Source organism: Bos indicus x Bos taurus, chromosome 29, assembly GCF_003369695.1.
Source record: "Bos indicus x Bos taurus breed Angus x Brahman F1 hybrid chromosome 29, Bos_hybrid_MaternalHap_v2.0, whole genome shotgun sequence".
In the NCBI taxonomy this organism is placed as follows: Eukaryota; Metazoa; Chordata; class Mammalia; order Artiodactyla; family Bovidae; genus Bos; species Bos indicus x Bos taurus.
Window position 1 is genome coordinate 9377155 of NC_040104.1, and position 26358 is coordinate 9403512.

Consider the following 26358-nt stretch of genomic DNA (forward strand, 5'->3'; position numbering starts at 1 on the left):
CCTCCAGTTCCATTCTTCTTTCTCAAGATTGCTTTGGCTATTCGAGGTTTTTTGTATTTCCATACAAATTGTGAAATTATTTGTTCTAGCTCTGTGACAAATATCATTGGTATCTTGATAGGGATTGCATTGAATCTATAGATTGCTTTGGTAATTCTTAAAGAGACTATCAGGACACCTGACCTGCCTCCTGAGAAACCTGTATGCAGGTCAAGGAGCAACAGGTAGAACCAGACATGGAACAACAGACTGGTTCCAAATAGGAAAAGGAGTACATCAAGGCTGTATATTGTCATCCTGCTTATTTAACTTATATGCAGAGTACATCATGTGAAATACTGGGCTGGATGAAGTACAAGCTGGAATCAAGATTGCCAGGAGAAGTATCAATAACCTCAGATATGCAGATGACACCACACTTATGGCAGAAAGTGAAGAGGAATTAAAGAGCCTCTTGATGAAGATGAAAGAGGAGAGTGAAAAAGCTGGCATAAAAATCAACATTCAAAAAACTAAGATCATGGCATCCATTCCCATTACTTCATATAATTTGCAAAGTACAAGTTTTTCACTTCTTCATTCTGTCTTATTCTTTTTTTTGCTATTACAAATGAAATTGTTTTCTTAATTTCTGTCTTGGATAGTTCATTATTAGTGTATTGAAATGCAACTGATTTTTGCTTATTGAATTTGTATCCAGCAATGTTATTGCATTTGTTTATTAGTTCTCACAGTTTCTTTTTTTTGTGTGTGAAGTCTTTAGGGTCTTCTACAAATAAAATCATAGTCATTGAAATCATACTAAATTTTTTCTGCAAGCACAGTGAAATAGAACTATAAATCAATAATATGAGGAAAATTGGAAAATTCATAAATATGTGGAAATTTAACCAAATGCTCTTGAACAACCAGTGGGCCAAAAAAGAAATCAAAAAGGAAATTAGTTAATATCTTGAGACAAACAAAAATGAAAGTGCAAGGTATCTAAACTATGGTATGCAGCAAAGTAGTACTAAGAGGGAAATTTATAGTAATAAGTGCTTTCACTAAAAAGAAGAAATATCTCAAATTAAAAATCGTAACTTTACACTTCAAGAAACTAGAAAAAGAAGAAACTGAGCCTAAATTAACAGGAGGAAGGAAACATTAAAGATTAGAGCAGAAATAAATGAAATAGCAGACACAATTTAAAAAACCCAAAACTAAGTAATGTTTTGGAAAAAATAAAATAAAACCGATATTTTTTCACTAATGCAAAAAAGAGGAGACAAATAAATGAAATCAGAAGTGAAAAAGAAAAGACATTACCACTCATGCCAGAGAAATTAAAAAGATCATAGGACACTACTATGAACAATTATATGTCAACTAATTGGGTAACCTATAAGATATAAGTTCCTAGAATCTGGAAGAAATAAAAAAATTCTGAACAGACCAATAATGAGGAAGTAAATTAAATCATTAATTTAAAATCTCCCAACAAAGAAAATGGTGCATGTGCCCTCAGTTGTGTCCAACTCTTTGCAATCCCATGGACCCCTCTGTCCATGGAATTTCCCAGGCAAGAATACTGGAGCGGGTTGCCCTTTTCCACTCCAGGGAATTTTCCTGACCCAGGGATTGAATTTGCATCTCCTGTATTGACAGGCAAGTTCCTTATCAGCTGAACCACCCAAGCCTCGGTGCCAGACTTCTCGGATGGCTCAGTGGTAAAGAATCCACTTGTCAACATGGAAGACTCAGGAGACATGGGTCAGATCCCTGGGTCAGGAAGATCCCTTGGAGGAGATCCCACTCCAGCATTCTTGCCTGAAAAATCCCATGGACAGAGGAGCCTGGAGGGCTAGAGGCCAAAGGGTTGCTAAGAGTTGGACATGACTGAGCACATACGCACTTTGTTATAACAAAGAAAAGCTCGAGACTAGATGGTTTCACAGATGCATTCTACCAGACACTTAAAGAATTAACACAAGTTCTCAAAACTCTTTCAGAAATTGAAGAAGAGGGAACACTCCCAAATTAATATTTTGAGGCTAGCATTATCCTGATACCAAAGTTAAAGATACTATTAATACAAGAAAAGAATGTTATAGGCCAGTATTCCTGATGAATGTAGACACAAAAATTCCCAACAAAATGTTAGAAAATAATTTGACAGCTTGTTAAAAGGGTTATACATCATGACCATGTGGGATTTACCGCTGATATGTAAGGATGGTTCAGCACATCAGGTCAATAATGTGACATGCCACATTAACAGAATGAGGGATAAAAATCAAATGATCATCTCAATGAATGCAGAAAAGAATTTCACAAAAATGACACCCTTTTGTGATAAAACACTAATAGACAGGAATAGAAGGAAATCGCCTGAACATACTAAAGGCTATCTGTGAGAAGCCCACAGCTAGCATTGTACTTAACAGGGGAAACTGTAAGTGTTTCCTTTAATACGAGGAACAGGGCAAGAATGTCCACTCTTGACACTTCTATTCAATATAGCACTGGAAGTCCCAGCTGGAGTAATTAGGTAAGAAAATGAGATAAAAGTCATTCAAAACACAAAGAAAGCAGTATAATCATCTCTTTTGTTTATTTGTTCCATTTAACTTTATTCAGGTAGATCTTTCTGGTTTACTATGTGATCAAATTATTAGCAACTTCTAACCACATGGTTAATGCTATTTTTTTTTTTTTTGCACAATACTCTATTTCCTCTAGTGACTTATGCCCAAATTATGATATATTAAATGTTAAAATACTATGGTCTGTTTCTGGATTTCTTTTTATTTGAAAATGCATCTGCTATTACTATTTTTTTGGTTTACTATTATAGCTTACAAAATTAAAGACTTGCACATGCTTCTCCACTTAACAAGCAGCTCAATCCACTCTATAATCCTCTTTTTCTGAATCATCTTGTCTACTATTAATTTCTAAATATATTTGGAACAAGTTTTAATATCTCAAAAAATATAGGTTTTTTAAAAATTGTAATTCTTCTACCAGTTATTCTACCAAGTAACTGCAAAATACACTAGTGCTTTTAAGACTAATAATTTTACTATCTAGAAGCATACTAGGTTTCTACCATTACATAAACATTTTAATATAAATATTTTTATAATTCTATTTTCTTTCATACCTCTTACAATGATTGGTTGTAGGTATTGAATATTTAGCAATTAGTACAACAATAGTCAATGGATCTATGTTTTTATCATACAGTTTGTTTTATTTATTCACATTTTCTTAATATTTAGGAAAGACACCAATTTTTTCTTCCTCTTTGATTAACAGTTCATTCCTGGAATCCCTTAACACTGTGTCACTTTCATGAAAGTATCTTCCTGCTTTGTTTTTCTTGAGCTTTTTCCCCTAGGACAAATACAAATAAATCAGTAAGCAAACACAAAAAATAAAAAGACATGGAAGAAGCCTATATGCCCTACATGTTTATTTTTTTAGAATAAGCTAATCTTTTGTCCACCAGCTTGTGTGAAAACTGTGACCTCAGCCCTGAGAGTTGGAATGAATCTTGTGAAGAAAAAGACCAACCTCCCAGAGCAAACTTTGGGAAGGCAGTTTCAATAGTTTCTACTTTTACTTTTGGACACCATTGCATTGGTCAAAAGTTTTTGGAAAAGGCAAATTGAACACAGAAAGTCATAGAATCCTTTCCCAGTCATCCCTTTAAATTCCCAATATTTACTACTCTTTTTCTCTCTTTTTGTAACATTTCATTTCCAGGGAAAGTCAGATGGTCCAAATCTCACAGGCAACACAGTAGGACTCTTTCCCCCGAGATACACTGCCATCTGTGGGAGGGGAGGGGCTCTGGTCTTCTCCTTGGTCTCCCTCTGGTCTTCAGTGACCTGGGCAGGTCACAGACCTACAGACACCAACAATCTCAGAGAGCTTACTGCCCTCTCTGGGCTGAGGTCTGCCAGGGTCTGAGGGATGAGAATCCCATGTTTGGATCAGTGCATGTTTGTGAAACACCTTTAGGAGTGTGTATGTCACACCAGAGCATCTAATTTTGGCTTCTTCACCACTGAACCTACTGGTGCATACTGATGTTGGTCTGGGTGATCCAGGGAAGCTTGGGAGAGTCTGAGGTCACTGTGGGGAGGGATGAGACTCTAGCTAAACCAAAGGCATGGATCACCTGGAAATAGCTTAGATCTTAGCTTGTTTGGGGGACAGTGTCTCAACTCATGTTTTGCCATCCTCGTCACAGACCCTGAGTGCACAGCTCCCCCAAGGGACACTTAGAGGGTTTACTCACTCATTTTCCACATCCTGGATGGAATCAGGCAGAGGCTTATTCCTGGTTTCAGGAAGGAGTGGGACAACAAGACCAGCGAGGATGGGTAAGACTCCGTAGATGATCCAGGGCAGGTGAGGGGAATACACCGTTAGAATCATCAAGAGGGGAGCCAGGGCTGCCCCAGTATTAGCAGCAATTCCCATGATTCCCACAGATGTTACCCTTGGGGTATAAACAATAATACAAGAAAGTCAAGTACAAATCTACAATATAATTTGTGATTTATTATTTTGCTTTGATTATGGGAGATAGCATAGCAGTAGACATATGCTGATGACATATGCTTGCTTTTGAAATTTTCTGTTAATCATAAGCGATTTTTTTCAAATTCAAGTACATTAAGTGCATTAAAAAACAGTTTGATCATTAAAAAAGATACCATTACTCATGCCATCTATCCTTTGTGTGGTTCAGAAGACTATATAAGATGATGCATTTAAGGGCATCACCCAGTGCCCAACAAAGTCTGCTTTAAATAAATTTGCTTATAAATTGCTGGTGTTTTGTAATTATAATTGATTGCTTTGATAACTAACCAATCTTCTTTTCTTCCTTCAATAAATGTCAGTTAACTCAGAAAGGTCTGTTTTGATCCTGAAAGAGTATCCACGAGATTTCAGTATACCTGAGCACAGTAGGAATCAATTCACTTCCATGGCAAAAATTACTGGCAAATGTGGCAAAAGAAACTCCTGTTGCTAAAGCTGCCAAAGCCATACGCACGGCCTGCATTTCTGGAGAGAGAAAGACCAGTGAGGCTCGTGAAATCTGAGCTGAAGCAATTGCATTCTTGTAATTACAAATGAAGAAGATCTGAATGGAGGTGTTTGCAAGTATACATTGCAGAGAAGCTGCACAGGGGTCGAAAATGTGCAGTGTCTAATAGGCTGAGAAATGTAACTTATCTACTTTTTAGGACTCATGATGAATAAAAGGGTCTGGGTTATTTCATCAATTCTCCTTGAATGTCTGAGATTTGCAGAAGAGGAAAAAGAAGGTGAGACCAGCAGGTGTTCTCTGGCACTAATTCTGTTCTGTGTCTCCTCTGGCCTTGAGGTAGAATGTAGAACTCTTGTTGGCAGTTTCTGAGGGGTATGATCATCACTTAAATCTTCATGAATTTGAAACATTGGTGCATATGCAATATTTACAAGGGACTTATATTGCAGAAGAATATAATAAAAGGGCAGGGCTGCTATGTTAATGAACAATTTGAAGAGCAACTAGATTTAGAATAATGTTAGAAAATCAGGAGTAAGGACCTTCACAAAGGAAAGAATGCTAGCCCTCGGGAAACACTGAAGGCAAGGTTCAGTCAGTTTCCACCCAGTTACAGAAAATCTCACAAGAATATTGCAACATTGGAGTGACGTTGATTGTAAGGCAGCAAACTTGCTCTGCTGATGCTGTTCAAGATGAAGAGAGGAGCAAGACTAAAAACAGAGCTACCATATGGCCCAGAAATCCCACTACTGGGCATATATCCTGAGAAAACCACGTGTATACCCATGGTGGATGCATGTTGATGTATGGCAAAACCAATATAATATTTTAAAGTTAAAAAATAATAATAAAAAAATAAAAATAAAAGCACATCTGCTCCAATTTGATTGCAGCACTGTTAACAATAGCTAGAACGTAAAAGCAACCTGAATGTCCATCAGCAGACAAATGAATGGATAAAGAAGAGGTGGTACATATATAAAAAGGTACATAAAAAGGAATGAAGTTGGACCCTTTGTAGTGATGTAGCTGATCCTGGAGTCTGTCATACAGAGTGAAGTTAGTCAGAAAGAGAAAAACAAGTACTGTATATTAATGCATATGTATAGAATCTAGGAGAAGACTCTTGAGAGTCCCTTGGACTGCAAGGAGATCCAACCAGTCCATTCTAAAGGAGATCAGCCCTGGGTGTTCTTTGAAAGGAATGATGCTAAAGCTGAAACTCTGGTACTTTGGCCACCTCATGCGAAGAGTTGACACATTGGAAAAGACTCTGATGCTGGGAGGAATTGGGGGCAGGAGGAAAAGGGGACGACAGAGGATGAGATGGCTGGATGCATCACTGACTCGATGGACGTGAGTCTGAGTGAACTCCGGGAATTGGTGATGGACAGGGAGGCCTGGCGTGCTGCAATTCATGGGTTCACAAAGAGTCAGACACCACTGAGTGACTGAACTGAACTGATGGAATCTAGGATTAACATATATATCTACTACCACATGTAAAATAGCTAGCTAGTGAGAAATTGCTGTATAGCACAGGAAACTCAGCTCAGTGCCCTGTGATGAGGTAGATGGGTGGGATGGGGGTGGGTAGGAGGGAGCTCCAAAAAGCAGGGGATCTCTGTATACACATAGCTGATTCACTTTTTTCATACAGCAGAAACTAACACAACATTGTAAAACAGTTATGTTCCAATAATAATAATAATAATAAAAAGATGAGGAGTGGAACCTGCTACTCAAGTATCATGTAAAATATATAACTGCACACTGGGAGTCACGTGAAGCATGGTGACCATCTGGGTTCCCCTATTTATTACACATGATTGCTTAATTCAGTGAAATTGATTCTAAGAGAGGCCCTTAACTACAGTGACTTGTTCCTAATGGATATTTCTTCTCTGCCTGAAGATAAGAAATTTTTGTTTTCTTGAGGTCAAGACCACACCCCTAAACCAGAGTTGGAGAATATATATACATTCTGGAGACAGAATCATGGAATAAAATGTCATGGTTCACTGCATGAAGCAGGGCACTCAAAGCTGGTGCTCTGGGACAACCCAGAGGAATAGGGTAGAGAGAGAGGTGGGAGGAGGGTTCTGGAATGGGGATACATGTACACCTGAGGCTGATTCATATCGATGTATGGCAAAAACCATCACAATATTGTCAAGTAATTATCCTCCAATTAAGATAAATAAGTTAATTTTTAAAAAAGAGAGAGAGCCTGAAGAGAGGAAGTGACAGTATCGTGTCCTTGCACGAGATGCAGCCACAAGGTCTAGATCCTCCAGGTTGTGGTTGTTTAGTCACTAAGTCATGTCCAACTCTTTGAGATCTCATGGACAGTAGCTCGCCAGGCTCCATGGGGGTCTCCAGGCAAGAATACTGGAGTAGGTTGCTGTTTCCTTCTCCTGGAGATCTTCCCAACCTAGGGATTGAACCCACGTCTCCTGCATTGCAAGCAGATTCTTTACTGCTGAGCCACCAGGGAAGCTCCTAGACCCTTCATACTTACTATAAAAAGGCAGGGCTTCCCTGGCCATCCAGGGGTTAAGATTCCGCACTTCCACTGCAGGGGGCCAAACAAGCAAGCAAGCAAAGGCCCAAATGAAGCGTGACTAGGCAAAGCCAAGTGATCAAATGCTATCTTAGAGAAACTGCCAGTAATACATGGCATCAATTTCCAGATACTTCTTGGACATGATATCAGAGCCAACCTTGACGGATCTTTGGCTCTTTTTCCAGCAACTTAATAGCAGAATATGTACTAAAAACACCTGGGGCTTCCTAGGTGGCGCTAGTGGTAAAGAACCCGCCTGTCAATGCAGGAGAGGCAAGAAACGCAGGTTCAAACCCTGAATCAGAAAGATGCCCTAGAGGAGGGCATTGCAATCCACTCCAGTATTCTTGCCTAGAGAATCCCATATACAGAGGATCCTGGTGGGGTACAGTCCATAGGGTCACAAAGAGTCAGACAAGACTGAAGTGACTTAGCATGCACATGTACTAAAACTCCAGATTGGTTTCGGGGAATTGTTAGAACCCAGTCTCCATTTTCTTCTTGCTTGCAATAGGTGTGACCAGTACAATTCATGAGAAATGAGGATGGGGAAGACATTTTCTTTCTTGAATATTTGGCCTTTTCTTACCTTCAGACACACATGTGATGGTTAGAGTGGAGACGGCCAGCAGAAATATGAAAAGCATCTGGGTTATTCGACGGCCCAGGTGATTCAGTGCCAAAAGAGCGGCGTAATTAGCTGGGATGGTGACTATGCCAAAGAGAATCTGGAACATGAAAATATTGCTCCCCAAGTGCTGGAGGTGGAGAGTCAGGCCAAAATGGGTCAGCACATTTGCAAATCTGTGGTGAACAAAGGTGAAAAACACATAAGTTTAGACTATAGGTCCTACAAATTGCAATAATATTGGCCCAGACAGGCAGTGATGGCGATAAACTATTAAGGAATGGTCTATTTTGTGAAATAATTCCTTGCAAGATTATCACTTTAAAATTATCTAAAATGATTGTATGATGATGGAGGTCACAATTATGATTACACTTCCGGGGAGAGAGTTTTACTATAGGGGAGATATGATGGAGCCTTCTAGAATTTTAGCTTTTTTTCTATACCTTGATCTGGGTGATGGCTATCTGTATATGGAATTGTTCATTGAACAGCATATATTTGTTCATTTTACTATTTGTAGTTTTACTTTAATTAAAATTAGAACAAGTGAAGAAACTTATAGCCAAGATACTCATAGCCAATCATGTGCCATGATTGACATTCTCAGCATCTGCAGTGATGAGCCTGGTAGGGTGGTGTGACAAACAGAACTCCTCATTGTATAATTACTTCTGTGCTTGCCTTTTCATAACCTTTTCACTTTTAGCCAAACATGGCAACCATATTCTTAACTTCCTCATACTTTGTCTCAAATCTGCCCCTCTAGCATGTTATAGATGTTGAAATAACAAATACAATTACATCTCCACTATTTTAACATCCCTCATGTACTGTGTGAAGCCCACCTCACAAAGGACAGGAGACAGATCCTTTTACGCAGGTTGGGTGTGCGGAACAAGTCAAGCACAGAAGGTTTGGTCTCTGCTGCCTCCAGCTCCTCCTGCATGGCGGATCTCAGGACCTTCAACAAAACAAACTGTTCAGTGGTCGCACAATTGTAGGCTTTGTGAGGTTCCCAACAGAGGACCAGGTAGATGACTTCCCTTTGTTTCTACTGGAAAATACAGACACTGAATATGTAATGACAGGTGTACAGTGTTATGAATGGAGAATTGTGGAGTTAAAGGGAAATTGTGTAGTGACAATGGCATTTTGGCATGACACTCAATTTGCCCGCTGGGAATCAAAAGGGGTGTCAGGATTGTAGATTTAGGTCAGGAAGGCACTAATTGAAGAGTTACTTGAATTTAGGTCCAAAGCTTCATTTTTATGAGAGGCGCCTGAAAGTCTGGCAACTGAGCTTGGTTCTCAGTTGGCTGCTCTTGGTAGAAAAAACATTTTTTTCAGGAAGGAGACTAATTCTCCTGACAGCCTTAATTTTGGTCCATGAGTTAGCCTCTTTAAGGGAAATCCTAGCATGTTGTGTCTTCATGAATGAAATGCCTGGCATTAAATCTAAGGACAGAATCAGAGGAGATCTTGGAGTAGTAGATTTTACACCCAGACTTTATTACCTGGTGTTATACAATGGCTCTGCCATTTGCCAGGTATGTACCTTGGGAAGTTAATTGAATATCTTTTAGCCTCAGTGTCTTTGTCATTCAAAAGAAGAATTAGCAAATGAATAAATCAGAGAATCAGGATTAGGATATTAGGAGAATAAAAAATAATGCCTTTCTCACAAAGATTTGTAGTCACAAATGTGTATATCAGTTTACATCTAGTACAGCTGAGATCTTTATTAACTTATTAAGTAAAATTTTTATTTATTAATTTTTAATTGAAATACAGTTGATTTATAATATCATGTTAGTTTTGGGCTTACAGCAAAGTGATCCATATATATATATAATGCATATAATCATATGTATAAAAATTTTGAGGTTATTTTTATAATGGGTGTTATAAAACACTTAATATTATTCCCTGTTATAAAGTATACAGTAAACCCTTGCTGACTACCCATTTCATATATATTAGTGTTAGTGTTAGTTGCTCAGTTTGTGTCTGACTCTTTGAAACCCCATGGACTGTAGTCCACCAGGCTCCTCTGCTCATGGGATTCTCTAGGTAAGAATACTGGAGTGGGTTGCCATTCCCTTCTCCAGGAGATCTTCCCGACCTAGAGATCTAACCCAGGTCTCCTGCATTGCAGGCAGATTTTTCACTGCCTGAGTCATCAGGGGAGCCCATATATAATAGTGTGTATTTATTAATTCTATGCTCATAATTTACACCCCCCCACCTCACCTTTCCCCTTTGGTAACCATAAGTTTGTTTTCTGTGTCTGTGAATCTGTTTTCTAAATAGATTCATTTATATTATATATACAATATTGTAATTAGCCTCTAATTAAAATAAATAAATTTAAATTAAAAAAGATAAAAAATGTTTTTTAAAAAAGAATTTATGTATAAGTGATAAGTAGTTTGTCTTTCTCCGAGTTACTTCATTTAGTATGCTATTTTCAGGGTCCATACATGTTGCTACAAATGACAGTATTTCATTTCTTATGCCAATATTGCACTGGGTGTATACCACATCTTCTTTATTCATTCATAGGATGTAAGTGTATTAGTCACTAGTTGTGGCTGACTCTTTGCAATCCCATGGGCTGTACTTCTCTGTCTATGGCATTCTCCAGGCAAGAATACTGGAGTGGGTAGCCATTCCTTTCTCCTGGGGATCTTCCCAACCCAGGGATCAAACCCAGGTCTCCTGCATTGCAGGTAGATTATTTACCGTCTGAGCTACCAGGGAAGCATTCATTGGATACCATTATCATTAACTGTAGTCACCATGCTGTACATTAGATCCCCAGACTTATATCTGAAGGTTTTTACATTTTGACCTGTGTCTCCCCATTTCTCCTTTTCTCCAGCCCCTTGCAACCACTATTCTGTTCTGTGCTTCTAAGAAACTGATTTTTTCTTTTTTTAAGGTTGCACATGTAAGTAATATCATAAAATATTTGTCTTGCTTATTTCCCTTAGCATAATACCCTCCAGGTTAATCCATGTTGCTGCAAATGGAAAGATTTCCTTATAATTTTAAAAGTCAGAATAATATTCCATTGCATATGTCTGTGTATCTCACACTTTCTTTACTCATTTAACTTTTGAAGGACATCTAGACTATTTCTAAATTTTGTCTATTGTGAAAACTGCTAAATTAATATGGATGTGCAGATTTCCCTTCAAGATACTGATTTCATTTCCTTTGGATATACACCCAGAAGTAGAATTGCTGGGTCATATGGTAGTTCAATTTTTTAATTTTTTGAGAAACTACCATAGCATTTTCCACAATGGCTGTACCAATTTACATTCCCATCAACAAGTGTGTAAGGATTTCCTTTTTCAACATCCTTGTGAACATTTGTTATCTCTTATCTTTTTGACAATAGGTGTGAGATAATACCTCATTGTGCCTTTAGTTTGCATGTCCCTAAATTATGCTGAGCACCTTTTTACATACCTATTGGCCATTTGTTTCTTCTTTAGAAAAATGTCTATTCAGATCCTTTGCTCATTTAAAATTGAATTATTTGCTTTTTTGATAAAAGTTAATAGTTTCTTTATATTTTTTGAATATTAACCCCTAATCAGATATATAGTTTGACACTTTTTTAAAATATAAATTTATTTATTTTAATTGGAGGCTAATTACTTTACAATATTGTAGTGGTTTTGCCATACATTAGTTTCTCCCAAGTTGTACATTGCCTTTTCAAACCATCGTTTTCTCAGTTGTGAGAGGCTCTTTAGTTGACGCAGTCCTACCTTTTTATTTTTGCTTTTGTTGCTTATGCTTTTGGTGTCTTATTCGGGAAACATTGCCAAGACTCATGTCAAGAAGCTTTTTTCCTATTTCCACCCCCACCCCCAACTCCCCACCTCAGGAGTTTTATGCTTTTCAGTTCAGCTCAGTTCAGTCGCTCAGTCTTGTCGACTCTTCATGACCCCATAAACCACAGCACGCCAGGCCTCCCTGTCCATCACCAACTCTCAGAGTCCACCCAAACCCATGTCCATCGAGTCGGTGATGCCATCCAGCCATCTCATCCTCTGTCATCCCCTTCTCCTCCTGCCCTCAATCTTTCCCAGCATCAGGGTCTTTTCAAATGAGTCAGCTCTTTACATCAGGTGGCCAAAGTACTGGAGTTTCAGCTTCAACATCAGTCCTTCCATTGAACACCCAGGACTGATCTCCTTTAGGATGGACTGATTGGATCTCCTTGCAGTTCAAGGGACTCTCAAGAGTCTTCTCCAACACCACAGTTCAAAAGCATCAATTCCTCAGCGTTCAGCTTTCTTTATTGTCCAACTCTCACATCCATACATGACGACTGGAAAAACCATAGCCTTGACTAGACGGACCTTTGTTGGCAAAGTAATATCTCTGCTTTTTAATATGCTGTCTAGGTTGGTCATAACTTTCCTTCCAAGGAGCAAGTGTCTTTTAATTTCATGGCTGCAATCACCATCTGCAGTGATTTTGGAGCCCAGAAAAAGAAAGGCAGCCACAACAGTTTCCACTGTTTCCCCATCTATTTGCCATGAAGTGATTGGACCAGATGCCATGATCTTAGTTTTCTGAATGTTGAGCTTTAAGCCCACTTTTTTTTTTTTTTTTTCACTCTCCTCTTTCACTTTCACCAAGAGGCTCTTTAGTTCTTCTTCACTTTCTGCCATAAGGGTGGTGTCATCTGCATATCTCAGGTTATTGATATTTCTCCCGGCAATCTTGATGCCAGCTTGTGCTTCTTCCAGCCCAGCGTTTCTCATGATGTACTCTGCATATAAGTTAAATAAGCAGGGTGACAATATACAGCCTTGAAGTACTCCTTTTCCTATTTGGAACCGGTTTGTTATTCCATGTCCAGTTCTAACTGTTGCTTCCTGACCTGCATACAGGTTTCTCAACAGGTAGGTCAGGTGGTCTGGTATTCCCATCTCTTTCATAATTTTCCACAGTTTATTGTGATCTACACAGTCAAAGGCTTTGGCATAATCAATAAAGCAGAAATAGATGTTCTTCTGGAACTCTCTTGCTTTTTCGATGATCCAGTGGATGCTGGCAATTTGATCTCTGGTTCCTCTGCCTTTTCTAAATCGAACTTGAGCATCTGGAAGTTGATGGTTCACGTATTGCTGAAGCCTGGCTCGGAGAATTTTAAGCATTACTTTACTAGTATGTGAGATGCGTGCAATTGTGTGGTACTTTGAGCATTCTTTGGCATTGCCTTTCTTTGGATTGGAATGAAAACTGACCTTTTCTAGTCCTGTGGCCACTGATGAGTTTTCCAATTTGCTGGCATATTGAGTGCAACACTTTCACAGCATCATCTTTCAGGATTTGAAATGGCTCAGCTGAAATTCCATCACCTCCATTAGCCTTGTTCATAGTGGTGCTTCCTAAGGCCCACTTGACTTCACATTCCAGGATGTCTGGCTCTAGGTGAGTGATCACCATCATGATTATCTGGGTCATGAAAATCTTTTTTTGTATAGTTCTTGTGTATTCTTGCCATCTGTTCTTAATATCTTCTGCTTCTGTTAAGTCCCTCCCATTTCTGTCCTTTATTGAGCCTATCTTTGCATGAAATGTTTCCTTGGTATCTCTAATATGCTTTTAGGATTTACCTTTAAGTCTAATCTACTTGAAGTTAATTTTTGTGAGTTGTGTGAGACTGGGACTCAGTTTCAATCTTTTGCATATGACTATCCAATTGCCCCAATACTGTTTATTGGAGAGATTATTCTTTCCTCATTGTGTGTTCCTTATTAAATTCTTGTTGAACATTTATGTATGGGTTTGTATCTGGGCTCTCTATCTGATCCACCATTCTTTGTGCCTGTTTTTATGCCAGCACCATATTGTTTTGATTATTATAATTTTGTGATATAGTTTGAAATCAGGATGTGTGATACCTCCAGCTTTGTTCTTCTTTTTCAGGATTGCTTTGGCTATTCAGGGTCTTTTGTGGTACCGTACAAGTTTTAGGATAGTTTTTTTCTACTTCAAAGAAAAATGCATTTGAATTTTGATAGAGATTGCTTGGGGAGAGATTGTATATTACTTGGGGGTAATACGGATCTTTCACAATGTTAATTACTCCAGGCCAATACATGGAATATCTTCCCATTTATTTGTGTCTTCAGTTTCTTTCATTAATATTTATAGTTTTCTGTATACAGAAAATTTTCACCTCCTTGCTTAAATTATTCCTAAATATATATATATTTTTTTACTGTTGTAAATGGGTTTGCTTTCCTAATTTCTGTTTCATATAGTTGGTTGTTAGTGTATAGAAATATAATTAATTTTTAACATTGATTTTTTTATCCTTCAACTTTACTAAATTTGCTTATCGGTTCTAACAGGCTTTTTACATGGAGTCGTTAGGATTTTCTATAGTATAAACTTAATACACAGAAACTTCAATTAAATAGAATCAAGAGATTAGAAGGGGGAGCTTCCATGTCTTGTGATAGTAGTAGAGCCCAATAGGAAGAAGAAACACTCCTTTTCTTTCCTGGCAAGGAGAAACCAATTAGGCCATGGACTCTCTGTTAGCTGTAAAGGATCTCCTAACTGCTTTTTCCTCCCTATAAAGGTGTTTTCTTTCCCTTGCCATGCAGGAACTTGCACATGGCTCACCATGGTTGCAAGCCCTGAAATGCAATTCTCTATTGATCCTGAATAAACCCATCTTTACTGGAGAGATACCTAGCAGTCTGTTTGTTTCATGTCAACACTGTACATAAGATCGTATCATCTGCAAGCAGAATTGATTTTACTTCTTCCTTTCTGACCTGGATGGCTTTATTTATTTATTTTTTGCCTAATTATTATGGTAAGGATTTCAAACTATGTTGAACAGAAATGATGAGTGTGGGCATCTTTGTCTTGTTCTTGATCTTAAAGAAAGGCTTTTAACTTGTCACCATTGAGTATGATGTTAGCTATGGGCTTGTCATATATGGCCTTTATTATATTTAGGTACCTTACCTCTATACCTGATTTTTTGAGAATTTTTGTCATGAAAGGATATTTAATTCTGTGGAATTTTGATCACAACAGTGACTGTGGTTGCTGGGAAAGGTCTCACCACAGTGACAGTGCCAGCCTTGGAGAAGAAACACAGTATCTAGGACTCCAAGTATCTCTGACATCTGATCAGCATAGGTGAAGCCTATCTGAGTCCTCAGAAGCAAAGTCTGTAAAAGTCCATAAGGGTTGAGACTTGCAGAAGTATCCTGCTCTCCATTTCCTCATAGGGTAAGATCCCTGCATGGGGACTCCTCCTGTCACCAAGCTACTCTGGATTGGAGCACAGGATGATGCAGGTAAAATGTTTCCTGCACTTCTTCTATGCAGATATCCCTGTGACTTTTGTGTTTCTGCTCTTTTGTCCTTGTAGTCCAGCCTTTTTCCAGAGCTGTTATCGTCAGTTGGTAGTTGTTTATTTTGGGCTTCCCTGGTGTCTCAGTGTAAAGAATCTGCCTGTCAATGCAGGGGATGTGGGTCAGGAAGATCCCCTGGAGAAGGAAATGGCAACCCACTCCAGTGTTCTTTCCTGGGAAATCCTACAGACAGACAGAGGGGCCTGGTGGGCTATAGTCCATGGGGTTGCAAAAGACTTGTACACAACTTAGTGGCTAAACAACAACAAGCTGTTTAATTATTGTTTTTATTGTTTTTACGGGAGAGACAAGTGTTGGCCCATCCTAGCCCTTCATTCTGCTGATTATACTCTGCTGCTAGATATTTAAAGTCACATCTATTATTCCAATTTTCACTGGAGTGAAAAACAAAGATTTTGCTTTCCATCTTTCTGCAAACTTAAAATTGTACCTAAGTTGTATGTGTTTTGGGGAAAAGAAATGTGTTATATACTGGGCTCTCAGACATTCAAGACTGGAATAATCAATAATGCATATATGTGAAATATAGAAAAATGGTACAGATAAATTGTTGCAGGGCAGGAATACAGATGCAGATGTAGAAGACAGACACATGTACTCAGTAGAGGAAGGGGAGGGTGGATGAATTGGGAGATTAGGATTGACATATATACACTACCATGTATAAAATACATAGCTGCATGGCACAGGGTGCCTGTGATGATCTAGATGGGTGGGAAGGATGGAAGGTGGGAGCGAGGTCCAAGAGGGAGGGTATATATTTATACATATAGCTGGTTCACTTCATTGTACAGCAGAAACTAACACAACATTGTAAAACAATTACGCTCCTGTTAAAAGACAAAATGAGTCCATAAGACTGTTCTATACATCAGGTGGTGTGGGGAGGGAGGGGGGAGGAGGATTCAGGATGGGGAGCACATGTGTGCCTGTGGCAGATTCATTTTGATGTTTGTCAAAACTAATGCAGTTATGTAAAGTTATAAAATAAAATAAAATTTAAAAAAAAGACAAAATGATATTTGAGTGGATATAAGTGGAACAAATTTAAGTTATGATTGAAATGGGTGTGTCAGGCAATTCATCAGATGAAGTTAAAACAAGATTAAGATCACAAATTTCTAAATTATTTTTACAAAATAAAAAAATCAAATTAAACAATATTGAGTAGTCATTCATGCAGTGAATCCATTTTGTAAACCAAGTTTCAGTTGTTCCTCTTGTGCAAAACTCCCTTTCTTCCCCTGGCACTGAGGTGATCGTCAGCTGCCTTTCACTTTGATAATGCTTTATTCTTGTCTTACTTACTGCTTGTATCACTTGTTTTTGTTATGTGCCTGGCCCTTGTAAGATCAAATCTTTCATTCTCTGTACTGGGCCAAACTGGTAGGCAAAATGTTAGATTTGGGCTTGACTATAAAGATAGTTCCTCAGAAATAAGTTAGTACAATTTAATTTTGTATGAGATAGGGTTATATCAATGCAGTTTTAAAAGAACCATAGGTCAATACCAATTTAGAGGTTTTCTTTTTTATTTCAGAAGCATGTATCAACATATTCTCCATCATGTCAAGGACCCTCAGGGGTATTATCCCCATGTAATGGCTTCATTATGGGAGAAACTTTGATTTCTTCCCAGGTGGCTCAGTGGTAAAGAACCCAGCTGCTAATGCAGGAGATGTAAGAGACACACCTTCAATCCCTGGGTCAGGAAGATCCCCTGGAGAAGGAAATGGCAACCCACTCTGGTATTCTTGCCAGGAATATCTCATGGACAGAGGAACCTGACAGGCTGCAGTCCATGGAGATGCAAAAAGTCAGACACAACTGAGCATGCTTTGATTCCTTTCCCCCATCTTCAATTGAATCTTAACTCTCAGAAGCATTTTGCTTCTCCTTATTCAAATCTCTTTTAAAAAGAGCCTCTGCTTTCTTTTGGGAGTATAAAAATTTCATTAGATATGTCATTGAATATGCTTCCAAAAATATTGCATTTCTTTTCCTGAACCAGCTAATTATTATTTTTTTTCCAATAAAATGAAGGTAGACTCTTTTTTTCAGGGTCTTCAGTAGAAATCTTTCTATCTCCTATCATTGCAAACATTTAGACTTAAAAATATCTGTTACTTTCCCCCTCAAATCTATATGAAAGATTCTAGAAGGCTGGAATCCTGGCTTATTCTGTTATTCATGACCAAGTAACATGTCTCACACACTGTAATCTTTTGATAAGTATTTTATGTATGTGCATGATATGATGAATGAGTCACTTAATGGTCCACAATGTTTTACCTACCTAGGAAGAAAAATAAAAAAGAAAATCACTTCTTTGAGGCATACCTCTTCAGTTTTACCCTTGGGACGTGTGGTAAGCTGACTGTCACTTTCACAAAACAGAGATTTGTATTGTTCACTGTCATATTTCCAGGGATAGAACCAAACTTGCCATAGGTAAGCATCAGTAGATTGCATGGATCAAAGTGTTTGTGAGTGAATGAACAGAAATATGAAGTTCTGTATGCTCTATTCTGCACAGTCATGGAACCTTCCTAATGGTCTTGTTGCCCTGAAAAAAGGCTATCAGAACATTGAACTGGAAAGAAAAAATTAGTTTTGGTTACTTTCTCTTACCAAGTTAATGTGTGACCAATGCTCAGTCTTTCCAGTTGTTAATAATTAGTGATCTTTTCCTCTGTTAAGTAAAATATCTGTGTCTACTTTTAGCAGCAACGTGTTCTCTGCCAATGCCAACACAAACAATGTTGATACTTGTTGAGAAACAGGACAGTGAGGTAAGAAGCCTCATAACCACAACTGTGATCTTGCTTTCCCTTCCTCTTATGGATAAGAATGATATATATGAAATATAAATAATATAAAGAATAACATATATGTTTTTCTTGCATTTTGTAACTAACTCCCAGCCTCCTCACCTCCATGGTTAGGATATCTCCAGCATTCTTCCTTCCATTTCTGTGGGCTGCTTTTTGAAGTTCTTTTAAGCCCTTTTTGGGTTTGTCTATAGTAATCAACCACCGAGCAGATTCTATCAACCACCTAAAATAGAAGAGTAGGACAAAAGTGTAGTCAACTCTCACTTGTCCTTTTTGCACATAGCCTTTTTCCAGAGATGCCTTTCCCCTCCAGTCTGATGCCTACCACTTGTTGGATTATACCAAAATTTATAAACTTACATTCTCTTGTGCCATAACTAGGGAAAAATGAGATGACCTCTCTGTGTGGTTTACCTTCACTATGGAGATTGCAGGCTGGAGTCATATTGACTCCCTTCTGAACCAGAGGCAAATTTACCAGGGAGCTCATGAAGCTGAAACATGAGGGATCCGTACTTGTACAGGCCTTTGCCAAGGTTCTTATAAGGGCATAAGAAATGTCTCTTCATAATGTGTCATTTTTCTAAAATAAGGGCCCTTAAGTGATTTATATATGCCAAAGGCTCACACAGATTGGAATCACTCCCGCTCCTACCAGTTATGATGGAATCTGGCTACATAAGCGAGTTACTTATAGCTGCCTTGATTTTATCATCTGTGTAGCAAGGAGGCAGTCCCACAGACTCTGCAGAACTGTTATGAGGGTGTAGTGACACAAAGGATGAGCCTGACAGAGACTACAGCCTCCAGTCTAAATGAACTCACCTCATTGTATTATTAATATATCTGTAATCATTTCTCTGAGGGAGAGTCATTTTCAGACAATAATCTTCTTCTGAACAGCCTTCTTAGGTTATTGTATATTGTTACCCTGCTTATTTAACTTATATGCAGGGTACATCATGAGAAACACTGGGCTGGAGGAAGCACAAGCTGGAATCAATATTGCCGGGAGAAATATCAGTAACCTCAGATATGCAGATGACACCACCCTTATGGCAGAAAGTGAAGAAGAACTAAAGAACCTCTTGATGAAAGTGAAAGAGGAGAGTGAAAAAGTTGGCTTAAAGCTCAGCATTCAGAAAACTAAGATGATGTCATCCAGTCCCAAATAGGGACTTCATGGCAAATAGATGGGGAAACAGTGAAAACAGTGGCTGCCGTTATTTTTGGGAGCTCCAAAATCACTGCAGAGGTGACTGCAGCCTTGAAATTAAAAGAGACTTACTCCTTGGAAGGAAAGTTATGACCAAACTAGACAGCATATTAAAAAGCAGAGAGATTACTTTGCCAAAAAAGGTCCATCTAGTCAAGGCTATGGTTTTTCCAGTGGTCATGTATGGATGTGAGAGTTGGACTATAAAGAAAGCTGAATGCCGAAGAATTGATGCTTTTGAACTGTGGTGTTGGAGAAGACTCTTGAGAGTCCCTTGGACTGCAAGGAGATCCAACCAGCTCATCCTAAAGGAGATCAGTCCTGGGTGTTCAATGGAAGGACTGATGTTGAAGCTGAAACTCCAAAACTTTGGTCACCTGATGCAAAGAGCTGACTCATGTGAAAAGACCCTGATGCTGGGAAAGATTGAGGGTGGGAGGAGAAGGGGACAACAGAGGATGAGATGGTTGGATAGCATCACCAACTCAATGGACAGACTCCAGGAGTTGGTGATGGACATGGAGGCCTGGCGTGCTGTGATCTTTGGGGTCGTGAAAAGTCGGACATGACTGAGTGACTGAACTGAAGTGAACTGATCCAATCTGACTTAATTTAAACTAGAGGAACCACGCTGCTTTTTCTTTACTAAGTTGTGGAGGTGAATTTGCTTTCCATTCCTCCCTCCAATATCAGTTAAAAAAATGAAAAATGTCCATATCTTCTGTATCACATAATTTTTTTGCAAAGCCATACCTATAATCACAGATTGTAATGGAGGCTAGCTCACCTTCAGATGTTTTTCTCTGTAGGGATAATATTTTTGTATCAATTCTGTTTGCATCATACTCGTTAAGTCTTTTTAGTAAGGATGGAAAGACCTCAAAAGACTCAGAATTCCCAGAAGATTCTTTGCTGTCCTCTGTCTTTAGGGTTGCTGGTTTTAGCATGTAAAAATAGTGCGCCTAGTTAAATTTGGACTTCAAGTAAAAAAGGTAAATTTTTAATTAGAACTATGCCCCATGCAATATTTTAGATAAAAAACTATTTGTTGCTTGTTTGAAATTTGAATACAATGGGATTTATTGTGTTTTATTCAGTAGCAAACAAAAATACAAAACCCAGCTAGAAATTTCATATAAATCATGAACAATTTTCAGTATAATTATGTATCTTACAATATTTGGGATATAATTTCACAAAAATATTAGCTGGTTATCTTAAATTCAAATTTCATTGAATGTCTTTAATTTTATCTGGCAACTCTACCTGTTTTGCTTCTTGAATGTACATGGGGTACATATAAGGAAAGTACATACTCAGGTATGAAGTGAAGTGAAAGTCACCCAGTCATGTCTGACTCTTTCCGACCCCATGGACTGTAGCCTACTAGGCTCTTGTCCATGGAATTTTTGAGGCACGAATACTGGAATGGGTTGCCATTTCCTTCTTCAATACTCAGGGATAGACCAGGACCAAACAGAATTCTTGTATTTGATTCCATGTACATTCTCACCCCAGACTCTCACAAGACAGAGGAGGAAAGAAGTTCATACCTTGAGGCCAGAAACAAAACAAAGAGTGGTGCAGACATCACTAGCTGGAGAGTGTGCCAGTCTCGAATGGCAAAAGCCAGGCCTCCAAGGATTGTCTGTCCCAGACTAGTGGCAGCCATCAACAGTGTTGTTGCCATAGCTTGGAATCGGGGCTCTGTCCATTCCAGTGCTGAAAGAAAACACAAGCGGAAATTTTATTTAAATAAACATGGAATTTCAAGGTCAGAGTTAAGACTTGGAAAACACTGAAGATACAAAGCATTGACTTACTGAGCAAAACATTATTTGTCAGGAGACATGTAGCAGACATTCCAGCCAAGAAACGTAGTGAGCAGTAAATGAGGAAATTGGGGGCAATGACTGTAAAGGTATCAACAATGGCAAGCTGGAGGAAACACAACCTGATTATAAACTTCCTCCCAAACCTGAGAAAGAAAGCACCAAATTAGGCTATAGGAACAATAACAACCTCTTGTAAAAACTAGCAAAAAGAAAGCACTTTGAATCCTTAGAAAGTGAAAGTGAAGTCGCTCAGTCGTGTCCAACTCTTTGCGACCCCATGGAGTGTAGCCCACCAGGTTCCTCCGTCCATGGGATTCTCCAGGCAAGAGTACTGGAGTGGGTTGCCCTCCAGGGGATCTTCCCAACCCAGGGATCAAACCCGGGTCTCCCTTATTGCAGGCAGATGCAATGAATCCTTAAAGCATCAACAATAAATGGCAGATCTGAGAAGCAAACTTCCCGTGTGTAAACAGAAACTGAATGTATCAAAGCCTCTTCTCTCTTCTGTTACTAGTATTGGGTTGACACCAATTTAAACCATATAGGCAGGTTGCAAATTTTGGAATTTTAAAATATTATAACTGTCCCTTCTACTAACACATGCCTTTAGCATAGGGATTCTGTATAAAACCTACACTCAGGGAATCTAAAGTTGTACTTGCTAATTTAGGCTCACAGTTTACAACAGAACTTATTTGAAAACAACGCCTGTGGAATAAATCCATCACAGTGGCTGATGGGTTGCATACGAGACCCTCCTTGCTGACTTTGGGTTTGTTGGCTTTGGGCAACAGGTTTCCTTCTAAAACAATATAGAAGACAGTCATGACAGAAGCAGAGGGACTTAGAAAATGCTGAGAGGAATTTGATAAGATGGAGAAGGAAGAAACACAGAAGCAAATATTTTAAAAGAGGGATTTAAAGAGGCAGCCCCCAAAGTCCCAGGCAGCAGGGCAGCCACCTTGATCCCTGCAGCTGCTCACGCCAGCTCCCAGAGCCACTATAGTACTGCGTTAGGATGAACACAAGAGAAGGGATGAAAATTTGGGCTGCTACTGGGCAGAACTGTGAATGCCTGCATGGGAGGTACCTAAGTTCACTGTGATCACACAGGCCCCACTTGCTATAGGACTAACTTCCTTTGGCACAAAGCTTGCACTTAAGGGCAATGGAGCCTTATGGAATCTGACCCTTAGGGCTTCTATTCCAACAACTGGGGATCAGATCCCACCCTTGACAGGGCTATGACGGTCACGGAGCAAAGAGGAGGATCTACCCAACATTCAGTGCAGGCTGTGAACCTTGCAACATCAATTACACCTCCTATCAAGGGCAAAATGACCAGCACACTCTGAGGAAAGATGTGGTAGGCATCCGTACCCAAAACAGCCCTTGCACCAATAATATTAGAGGGCTGCTACCAATGCAGCCTTCACTTGGTGGAGCTTCATGGAGACTACACTCCTGGACCTTCCTCACAGCTGGAATTGGCACACCCCACCCAGCTGGTACCTGCTCACTCCACCGCAAGTGAAGGTCTTTCTCCAACAAACCTAGTCTATCAAGTTTGGAAGAGGTAATTGTTCTGTGAAATGTGCATATATCAATACAACACTATAAGAAACATAAAAGATCAAGGAAACAGGACACCAACAAAGAAACAGAATAGTTTTGCAGCAACTGACCTCTAATAAGTGTATGTCTTTGAACTGCTTCATGAAGAATTCAAGAAAACTGTCTTAAGGAAACTCAATGAGCTACAAGAGAATGCAGGTTGGGAATTCAATGACATTAAGAAAATAATACATGAACAAATAAGAAGTTGAACAGAGAGCTAGAAATGATAAATATGAACCAAATTCTACAGCTGAAGAATACAATAAGTGAAACAATATACAGAGCACCAACAAAAGATGTATAAAATGGAGGAAAAATCTATGAACTCAAGGACAAGTCATTTGAAAATTTCCAATCAGAGAAGAACAAAGAAAAAATATTAAAGAGAGTACAGAATGTCTGTTGGATTATGAACACCAACAAATAAAACACTATTCTCATTGTGGAAGTCCCAAAAGAAGAAGAGAAACAGAAAGACAAATTAAGAGAAGGGCAAAATAAGAGACTGAGCAAATATTAACAATCTGAAGGCAGAAATAGACAATAGTGAAATAACAGCAGGGGACTTCAATACCACTTTCAACAGTGGAAAATGGAAATGGAAAATCAATAGGAAATAATGATTTGAACTATATTTTTTTTCTGCCAGTCTATCCCTCCCTCCCACACTTCCCCACTGGAAACCATAAGTTCACTCTCTAAGTCAATGTTTAGTGAATAAGTTCATTTGTATCATTTTTTTTTAAAGATTGTGCATATTCAGTTCAGTTCAGTTTAGTCACTCAGTCTCGTCTGACTCTTTGCAACCCCCATGAATCGCAGCACGCCAGGCCTCCCTGTCCATCACCAACTCCCAGAGTTCACCCAAACTCTTGTGCATCGAATTGGTGATGCCATCCAGGCATCTCATCCTCTGTCATCCCCTTCTCCACCTGCCCCCAATCCCTCCCAGCATCAGGGTCTTTTCCAATGAGTCAACTCTTCACATGAGGTGGCCAAAGTATTGGAGGTTCACCCTCAGCATCAGTCCTTCCAATGAACACCCAGGACTGATCTCCTTTAGGATGGACTGGTTGGATCTCCTTGCAGTCCAAGGGACTCTCAAGAGTCTTCTCCAACACCACAGTTCAAAAGCATCAATTCTTTGGCATTCAGCTTTCTTCACAGTCCAACTCTCACATCCATACATGACTACTGGAAAAACCATAGCCTTGACTAGACAGACCTTTGTTGGCAAAGTAATATCTCTGCTTTTTAATATGCTATCTAAGTTGGTCATAACTTTCCTTCCAAGGAGTAAGTGTCTTTTAATTTCATGGCTGCAATCACCATCTGCAGTGATTTTGGAGCCCCCCAAAATAAAGTCTGACACTGTTTCCACTGTTTCCCCATCTATTTGCCTTGAAGTGATTGGACCGATGCCATGATCTTAGTTTTCTGAATGTTGAACTTTAAGCCCACTTTTTCACTCCCCTCTTTCACTTTCATCAAGGGGCCCTTTAGTTCTTTTTCACTTTCTGCCATTAGGGTGGTGTCATCTGCATATCTAAGGTTATTGATATTTCTCCTGGCAATATTGATTTTAGCTTGTGCTTCCTGCAGCCCAGCATGTCTCATGATGTACTCTGCATAAAAGTTAAACAAGCAGGGTGACAATATACAGCCTTGAGGAACTCCTTTTCCTACTTAGAACCAGTCTATTGTTCCATGTCCAGTTCTAACTGTTGCTTCCTGACCTGCATATAGGTTTCTCAAGAGGCAGGTCAGGTGGTCTGGTATGCCCATCTCTTGAAGAATTTTCCACAGTTTATTGTGATCCACACAGTCAAAGGTTTTGTCATAGTCTATAAAGCAGAGGGTTCAGGATGGGGAACACATGTATACCTGTGGCAGATTCATTTCGATATTTGGCAAAACTAATACAATATTGTAAAGTTTAAAAATAAAATAAAATTAAAAAAAAAGAGAGAACTCAAATTAGCACCCCAACTTTACACCTCAAGGAACTAGGAAACTAAACCTAAAGCTAGCAGAGGAAGGAAATAACAAAGATCAGAGCAGAGATAAATAAAATAGAGATTAGAAAATATAAAATATCAATTAAGCAGAGTTTTTTTTTAAATTAACAAAATTGACAAACTATTAGCTAGACTGACAAAAAACTAGACTTCTTCATTGAGAAGAGTTAAATGAATAAAATCAGAAATGAGAGGAAACATTAAAACTGATACCGCAGAAATACGAAGGATTATAAGCAAGTACTACAAATAATTACAGAGAAGGCAATGGCACCCCACTCCAGTACTCTTGCCTGGAAAATCCCATGGATGGAGGAGCCTGGAAGGCTGCAGTCCATGGAGTCACTAAGAGTCGGGCACTACTGAATGACTTCACTTTCACTTTTCACTTTCATGCATTGGAAAAGGAAATGGCAACCCACTCCAGTGTTCTTGCCTGGAGAATCCCAGGGACGGGGGAGCCTGGTGGGCTGCCGTCTATGGGGTCACACTGAGTCGGACATGACTGAAGCGACCTAGCAGCAGTGCAAATAATTATATGCTAACAAATTGGATGGCCTTTAAGAAATGGATAAATTCCAGAAACATACAACCTCCTAAGAACCAATCACGAAGCAACAAAATATTAGCAAGCTTAATTTAATGATACACTTAAAGAATCATACACCCTGATAAAGTGAGAGGGACTAAAGAGCCTCTTGATGAAAGTGAAAGAGGAAAGTGAAAAAAACTGGCTTAAAATTGAACATTCAAAAAACTAAGATCATGTATCTAGTCCCATCACTTCATGACAAATAGATAGGGAAACAATGGAAACAGTGGCAGACTTTATTTTCTTGAGCTCTGAAATCACTGCAGATGGTGATTGTAGCCATGAAATCAAAAGATGCTTGCTTCTTGGAAGAAAAGCTATGACAAACCTAGACAGCATATTAAAAAGCAGAAACATTACTTTGCTGACAAATGTCCATCTAGTCAAAGCTATGGTTTTTCCAGTAGTATGGATGTGAGAGCTGGACCATAAAGAAAGCTGAGCACCTAAGAATTGATGCTTTTGAACTGTGGTACTGGAGAAGATCTTGAGAATCCCTTGGACAGTGAGGATATCAAACCTGTCAATCTTAAAGGAAGTCAGTCCTGAATATTCATTGGAAGGAC

General features: G+C 39.0%; 1 protein-coding gene across 1 annotated transcript in view; it reads right to left on the reverse strand.

The window, feature by feature from the left end:
* Positions 1-2576: 2576 nt before the first annotated feature.
* Positions 2577-26358, reverse strand: part of LOC113886323 (solute carrier family 22 member 9-like) — a 30385-nt gene continuing 6603 nt past the window's right edge. The window contains exons 3-10 of the mRNA XM_027532432.1: positions 21554-21708; positions 21284-21452; positions 18614-18737; positions 9096-9211; positions 8209-8423; positions 4956-5064; positions 4289-4492; positions 2577-3378 (exon numbers count right to left, since the gene is read on the reverse strand). Of these exons, the coding sequence (XP_027388233.1) occupies positions 3318-3378; positions 4289-4492; positions 4956-5064; positions 8209-8423; positions 9096-9211; positions 18614-18737; positions 21284-21452; positions 21554-21708 (1153 nt within the window). The 3' untranslated portion in view covers positions 2577-3317. The remainder of the gene's footprint in view (positions 3379-4288; positions 4493-4955; positions 5065-8208; positions 8424-9095; positions 9212-18613; positions 18738-21283; positions 21453-21553; positions 21709-26358) is intronic.